Source organism: Silene latifolia, chromosome 7 (genome assembly GCF_048544455.1).
Source record: "Silene latifolia isolate original U9 population chromosome 7, ASM4854445v1, whole genome shotgun sequence".
NCBI lineage: Eukaryota > Viridiplantae > Streptophyta > Magnoliopsida > Caryophyllales > Caryophyllaceae > Silene > Silene latifolia.
Window position 1 is genome coordinate 43,276,099 of NC_133532.1, and position 8,447 is coordinate 43,284,545.

At 36.4% G+C, this 8,447-nt stretch overlaps 1 protein-coding gene across 1 annotated transcript; it reads left to right on the plus strand.

The window, feature by feature from the left end:
* Positions 1 to 3,667: 3,667 nt before the first annotated feature.
* On the plus strand, positions 3,668 to 7,891 carry LOC141592092 (uncharacterized). The gene is made up of 4 exons (XM_074412678.1): positions 3,668 to 3,898; positions 4,000 to 4,113; positions 5,339 to 5,443; positions 7,242 to 7,891. The coding sequence occupies exons 1-4, from the start codon at positions 3,757 to 3,759 to the stop codon at positions 7,487 to 7,489; spliced, it is 609 nt and encodes a 202-aa protein (XP_074268779.1). The 5' UTR covers positions 3,668 to 3,756; the 3' UTR covers positions 7,490 to 7,891.
* Positions 7,892 to 8,447: the final 556 nt, after the last annotated feature.

The following is an 8,447-nucleotide window of genomic DNA, read 5'->3' on the forward strand; positions in this document are numbered from 1 at the left end:
ATGACATGATAGATAAAAAAGTCGGAATATTGGGATTGTTTTAAGACAAATGAAGAAAATGTGATTAAAATCATGCTTGTCTATGCAGTTAATTTGTAGGTGGTTGATGTATTAAATTTTTTAAAAAAAATGTTTGTCTTAGTTTTAGTGATTTCTCATATTAGAGTTTAACCAGTCTCAAATTCAAATTCAGGTAACTTTGTATTCAATTAGGATTCTCTCCATTTTCTAAAAGAAATCGAGGGTCCATTTCCTATCAGTGGTCAAGATTTCATCTCACGGCAATCTAACGGTCCATATTTTTAATCGATAAATAAAGGAAAAATGTAACAAAAAGAAAAGATTAATATTATATTGTAATGTGAGAGGAAATGGACAAGAAATGGAGAGAAGGAAATGGAGAGGATCTTTGCTCCTTTGTATTGTGATTGTCAGTTCCAAGACTATACAACTGGAGGTACAATAACATTGTACATTCAAGTTTATTTTAGTCTTTTTTAAATACTTTTGCAAAAAATAAAAAATAAAAAAAAATAACGTAATCTAATTTTCAATCCAATCCCCCTTATCTCTCGGACCGCTTCCATATTTTTCTAACTCCTCCCCTCTTCCTTCATCATCCAGTTAATAAATCATATTCTCTCTTAAATTATTATAATTAATTGACTATGCGGAACAAATCATATGACTTCATCTTCCTCTATCATACAGTTAATGAATCATATTCTCTCTTAAATTATTATAATTAAGTGACTATGCGGAACAAATCATATGACGTGACCCATGAGGAAAGAATTTTTTTATCCAAAATTTTTAATGCATGAAAATAGTTGAAGCTCGTATTCTTTTTACATTAACTTGTATTCTTTTTACATTAGCTCGTTTTCTTATCTTTATAGCTCGTATTATTAGGTGCTCGTATTTTAAAGCTCTTGATCCTTTTAAACTCGTATTCTTTTTACATTAGCTTGTATTCTTATCTTAATAGCTCGTATTCTTATGTGCTCGTATTTTTAAGCTCGTGATCCTTTTAAACTCGTATTCTTTTTACATTAGCTCGTATTGTTATCTTAATAGCTCGTACTCTTATGTGCTCGCATTTTTAAGTTCGTGATTCTCTTATGCTCGTATTCTTTTTACATTAGATCGTATTCTTATATGCTCGTATTTTTTAGCTTGTATTCTTCTAATAATAGTTTGTATGATTGGTGTAGAAATTTACCTCAAAGTATTGTTAGATTCATTTTTTCTTCTTGATGATGATGTAAATTACTTCTCGTTCACCAAAATATTATTAGATGCGTTTTTCCTCCTTGATTATGATGTCAATTGCTTCCCTTTCACCATATTAGAATCATAATTACGGAGAAGGGGTGTTTGTCGATTGTCGTTTAAGAGAAATTTAGAGAAGAGAAAGAGGAGGGTTTGTCGACTAGAGAGAAATCAGAATTAAGGAAAAAGGAGATGTGTAGAATTTTTTTTTTTTATATTGGCTTTAGATAGTTTAACTGTTTTGTTGCCCGCGAAATTCGCGGAATTGTTTATGGTATTCAGTTTATCTTCGCTCTTTAGTAATATCGATAAATAAGCTAACAAATAAGGTGAATCTATTTAAGTGATGGTCCCATGGCTATGCCACAAACTAATATGCATGCAAAATCGTATTCACTACGTCCCAATTTGGTCCGATGTAGTTTTGAAAGAAATAAAGCTTGTTTGGTCGGTAGAAAATGTCAATGATGTAGATCCATTGGCGAGAAATAATTTGAATTAAACACACTTTTCAATAAAAAGATTGTTTAAGGAACATTAAAAGCAAATAACTCATTTTAACCGTCACCATATTTCATAACCTCAAACTGAAATGGCTAAGAAAAATACAAAAGCTAATTCATTTCCTTTACATCTTCCCATTTTACTTTGCCTAAACCGTCCCATTATACTGTGCCTTGACGAATCCATCAGTAACTTTTCGATGTAAACTGCTCCACAAATGCTGGCCAAGTAACCATAGGAACTCCACATGAAATCTTTTCCGAAGTCAAGTTTCATCCACAATTAGTCACTAACCTACCAATGGCTTGATGGTCTAAAATAATACAAACACTTAGCTTCTAATTAATCCCTTACCTTCCATCCTTTCTTCGAACCCTTCTGACACCCACTTTTGTATTTCATCAGAGCTGCCGTATACACTAAACATGGAGGCGAATAATGTAAGATTTGTATTATAATTTGTCATACATTTAATTCACGAATGAATAATCTCAACAAAGTTGTCTTCACATTTATGAATATATAAGCGATGTGATTGTTTAGTAGAAATGGAACAATATTGTTGAAACCGCGATGATTTAATAATTGTGGCTAGACAATCATGAATGGCAGCGACAGATCTAATAGAAATACAAAGAAAAGAGATGAAACGGTAGTGGCACTGCTAGGTTTTAGTTCATGAATATGCATAATGCCAATAATTTGCTAGAAATTATTATATACACTTCATAATCTATATAAAACGTATTTCAATTCAATAGGAAGAAGATGTAGTGGGTGAAAATAAAGTGTTATTGAAGTTCTTAAATGAGGGAAGATGAACTAACTAATAGGAATATTTATAATAGTTAGGCTTCAACCATCACCTTAAGGTTTTGATTGAGATGGTTCATCTATCATGGTATCAGAGCCGGTGTGACCGAAGGTCACGGGTTCAGAAGTGGAAACCCAGCACACGGTACGGGGGAGCCGGTGCACAACTAACCACTCTTCAAGCCCTACGGGCATTTGAGTGAGGAGGCGTAACAGGAATATTTATAATAGTTAGGCCTCAACCATCACCTTAAGGTTTTGGGTGACATGTAGCACTTCATTGAGAGGGGATTGGGTGACATGTGAGAGCTCAAGTTACCCTTTTTATATTATTTATATATTTATAGATATGTAATACTCCCTCCTATTTATTTAACTCTCCTCCCTTTTCTTTTTCATCTATTTATATAACTCTCTTCTTTCCTTATTTAGTAAAGTTTTATACTTATTTTAATCACCTTACCCCACAACAATACCCCACAATACTCATACTTTATCTTATTTTAATCACATTACCCCACAACAATACTTATTTTAATCATCTTACTCCACAATAATATCCTCCTTCTCTCCAATTACCTTACACCACCACAATACCTTATAATAAAACTCTTAATTTGCGTGCCCTTTTAAAAGAGGATAGTTAAAATGAATAGGAGGAAGTATATGGATATATTGTACAATGTCACTGTACAACAGGTTGTAGAATCCTATCTGTGATTGTCAAGACTCAAGAACATAGTTAACCATCAAACCAATTAAAACTTTTTCTAAAAAGATGTAACCCAAAAACTATTTGAACATAATTTGTACTTCATCTATATGCTTATGATGTTCCTATTTAATTAAAATATGCTTCTTAAATATATATTCAATAAATAGGAACATCGTTAAAAAAACGGAGGGGGTACTAATTAATGCCAAAACTTAGTAAAACATGCCTATGTTTTTTAACGATTAAACTTGTACTCCGTAACTTGTAAGCATTACTTTTATAATGCACCGAGTATTTGAATTTGGCTCGCAACACGACCCACCACATAAATTCGACCCGAACATTGATTCACATTTTGATCCAAATTTGGGCAATCAGAAAATCAGACACTCACGTTTCGAGCACTTGAAGCACCAAATGATCCAAAATTGTGCTCATTAAAACCTGAATCCATGGTGACTCCATCATCATCATCTTCATCTTCATCATCATCATCATCAACAGCCGCAGATCAACCAACTACAACTCCATTACCACCACCTTCATTTCTCGATCAATGGAGGGAACGAATCTTCTACCCTACTCTTCTAGGAGGTTATTTCATAAACCCTAATTTCCCAATTTCACTCGTTTTATTCTTGATATTATTGAATTCTTTACACAGCTGATTATCGAAATTGTTGATGAATTCTCAGGAATTGTTGGTGGAGCAATTGGGGCAATGTCAAAGCATCGCAAAGTTCATGGCGTCGCGAATATGTCAGCTACTTATGCTACTAATTTCGCCATTGTTTCTGGGGTTTACTGTGGTAATTTTATGCTTCCTTTTCATCTTTGATCTATTTATCGATTTTACTGTGTTATTAATGTGTGTAGTGGCGTAACAAGGATTTGAACTTAGGGGCGGAAATTCTAGTTATCAAACTAGTAATGCAATAGACTGAATATAGAGGCATAATAAAGATTTGACTTGGCAGCGCGTAATTTCAGGGGCGGACTAGTATTTCAATTCAGTGAAATAGAAAACTATATCAAAAATTTTGATGGCAAATATCGAAATTGTCATTGGCAGGGGCCTAGAAGGAGACCTCCCTTGCTAGGTGCTAGCCCCTCGCTGCGCCAATAAACGGTAAATGCGTCAATTAGGGCAAAATAAGTTCTATTGGGCTTCCATTATTAAAATCATACTACCCTAATTTCTCCATGGAGGGGTTCACTTCAGCAGCGGCAGCTTCATCCTTGTTCCCTTGAGCAAGGTAGCTTTCATAGACTGTTTGCTGGAGTACTTCACGAATAAAAGAATTTTAGTTAAAGAAAGTTTTTCTTGAATGTATTCAACTATATTCCAGAGAAGTGTAATCTCGTGGGTCTATTGAAATGGAAAATGGATTAGAGTTAGAAGAGTTTAATACGCTACTGATGTTAAGATTGGAGGATTATGGGCATGTGTTCTAGCAGTTATTCTGGTGGAAATAGCTTATGGAGTCCAATGGAATTAGGTTGGCCTGTGATGGAGGATTGCAGACTGCAGATGTAGAATCGCTGACGGTGATAAGTGATGTTTTATTGATCTGTAGGGAGCAGTGTGATAAGATGCGAATGTGGAATTAGTCAATTAGTTTTTAGAGAAGCATCTTGACAACTTTGGAAAATGACGGATTGTTCCTGGGCTATTTCTCATTGAACTGAGGTTTATGCAAAATCCAGGATTCAGCTTCCATCGGTGCAATGATCAATGCATAATCTATCGTTATGATTTATGATTTTAATCTAACTATCAAATAAGAAAATCACTTACACGTGCACTTGAACTTGCACCCGGTCCTTTGTCCCTTATTATTAGCATTTTTAGGCATAGTCCATCAATGCTCCATGTTCTTAAGTAAATCTCATAAGACTTACTGCCTTACTGGTTCATGTACTGTGATCATTCTTAGCTACTCACTATGTGTTTCTATATTCTGTAAGAAAGCTAATGAGTTTTGTTAGAGCCTTAAACTGAATGTGGTGTGTAATTTTCTTCCTGCCTTGTAGGAGCACGTGAATTTGTAAGAGTAACTCGGAAATCTGAACATGGCGATCTTATCAACTCTGCTCTTGGAGGGTTTTGTAGTGGTGCTGTTCTTGGCCGCCTTCAAGGTCAGTACTTTGGTTTAAATTAGATCGAGTGAACACGGGATGACATGATTAGAATGATGTTTCATGTTTGATTATGTTGTGTCATAAATGGTCACTTGGTCAGAACTCAAAAGTACCACGTAAAATAACTCTTAACTCAGGATGTTATCTTACCCACTAGCTACTCATGTGGCGTTGGAATAGTTCATCTTGCTTATTAGGCATAAAGCTTTGGTGTTTCCATTTGCTAGCTAGTATTTTTTTTCTTGCTATCAAACATACTGACAGAGTTCTCTTATTGCTACGAAAGTCCACTAATAGACGGAAGGCAAGACATAGTATCATATATAATGACTGTTATCTTTTTAAACTTTACGGATCTATAGCCACTATGGACTGCTTACTCTTTAGAGCCTTTTGTTTGGTTAGGGCAATCACGATTCACAACTCCAATTTAATCATATCTCGCCTGAGAGGTTATGTGGAGAGGAGGAGGAGGATTGAAATTACAGAAGTGTTGTTGATTGTATGAAGACATAATAGCAACTGTGAATACCTTTACTTGAGTAGATAAAAACTGTAATCCAATTACACCCTTTCACATACCAACCTCTCCATTTCTCCATTTTTTTCCCTGAGTAGGAATATTGAATTGCCATTACATTGTTAATTTGATTACTGGCATTAATCCAGATCTTGTTTTCCTCGAGAGGTGCTATTCATGAGCTCATGTGTTCCAAGGTGCGAGGTGGAAGCATTTATTCATGTTACCCTCACTTTGAAGCACCAAGAATGCCTAATTCAATATAAGTATGCCGCATTCAATATGCTATATGCTCATAATAGATCCGATATGTTGATTTTAGTAAACACCGTGATAGAATACAATCAGGCGTCGTTTGTCCGAGTCGTCATAGGAATGGGAAAGGGAATGAAACTTTCTCATTCGCTTACATGATGTTTTTCTCATTCGCTTACATGATGTTTGTTGACTCCCTTTTCTATGCTAGCATTACACCTTATTCTCTTGAATTGATTCCCAAAACACCGGCGATAGGGTGTGTTCTGGGGTGGCTGGTGGTGATGGTTGGTAGACTTTCTTATTCCTTTTGAAGTTCAATTCAAACACTGTAGGATCGTTTGGTTCGTAAGAGGAACTGCAATTCCTAGGAAGTAATAATTCACATGATTATGCATTTCACATGAATTGGTAGAAAGTCGTTTGGTTGGAATGCAGGAAGTGAATTCCACAATAACTCCCACTTACCTAGGGGGATTAGGTAAGCAACTTCCTCCATGATGGAGGAATTGGAGTTCTTATGGAAGTCTAATTCATGGGATTTGGGCAAACAAACAACTCATTAATTTTACAAATCCCATGAATTACAAATTACAATTCACGTGTTTTACAATTCACTCGAGTAAGGACTTCTCGAGTGTTCACTTTTCATTTCGTTGCGGACAGGCCCCGGAATACCAGCAGTGGGGGGGGGTGTTGGTTACGGACAAGCATTTAAATTAGATTAAAATTAGAATGCAAACGACTCCTGGGGAATTATGGGTTTCTTTGTCCTTTCCCTTTGTATTCCTTTCTTGATTCATTTCCTTACCCTTGTGTGAACCAAATGCCCCGTCAAACACTTTTGCAATTTGGGGTAGGACTGATAGCCACGTTTGATATACAGTATGCTTGTCCGATACACTGATTTTATTCACTATTTGCTTGGGAGTTGAGCGAATTTGGTGACCCACCTCTAACCAATTTCTCGGTCTTTAGCATTATGTGCCTAATTGGCTATATTTTTACTTTTGTTAATAGGTGGTCAGCATGGGGCAGTACGCTACTCTATCGTATTTGCTGTCGTGGGAACCGGAGTTGATTATGCTACCCTTAAATTACAGCCTCTTGCAAAGAGCTACTATGATTCACTTTTTGCCAGCGACTTGAAATTACCTGAGTGGTCTCCCATCCAGATACTTGACGAGGAAGCACTTGCTGCCAAACAAGCTCGTGAGGAACAACTACGTGCACAAAGAGCCATAACTATTAGCAACAAAGAATCTTGATTTCAATTTCTTTTCTTACTCATACTCAAGTCCAAATTGTCGGGACACACACAGAAGTAGGAAAGCTCCACAGTTCAGATTGGCCAGTTTTGAAGTTCCTAGCCTTTGTGTTAGGTATAGCCGCAGGGCGGTGGTATGCCTTTTGTGTTTGCTTAAGTCCTGACTTATTATTACGTAGCTTCTCGTTGATAAATGGGTGGTTTTGACTTGACTTTTGAGAATAGTTGCACCAAGTGTATGAAGCTTTAATCAATAATCCGTTTGAGGATTCGAGATCTCTTTTTTTGTTACTTTTGAATGATGACTTATATTTACACAAATTCTTAAACGAGACCGTCTTACATATGAGTGTATGACAGTCTTACTTAGCTTTGTTATGAGAGTGCTTCTTTGTTCACTAATTATTTTGAGTGACGACATATTTTATACTAATAATTATTAAGTTTTGGCAAGGATGCCGGTGTAGACAAAGCTCAACTCAAGGGTGGCCAATGTATGCTTGGTGAAGTCTTGAGAGTTGAGACTCTTCCTGAGCCAAGTTGAACAAATCTCAAGTGATGCCAGTTCAAGTGAGGCAATGTATCCTGTATGCTCGGTTTGAAACACTCGTAAAAAAATATTAAACAATCATCTCCTTCCTTCACTAAAACCCACAGCCGCATAGGCACCACGAAACTCAATCCTGGTTATGCAATCATCGGCGACCCCTGTAACGTTGTTGCCAGTTTGGAGCTGGGAGGGGGATGGAGTTGGGTGGTTGTCAAAGGGGCGGAGGGGAGGCACCAGAGGTGTCGCCAAGTGATGGTGGTTATGGTAGCATTGGTGATGGGGGTAATGGATGGTAGCTTGTGAGTGCTGGTTGGTTTGGTAGGGTCGTCATGACTTTTGAATCTTTTTTTTTTTGAAGAAAACCCCGAAAGGGATTAATCTATTAAATTAGCATCACGTTCCGCCATAC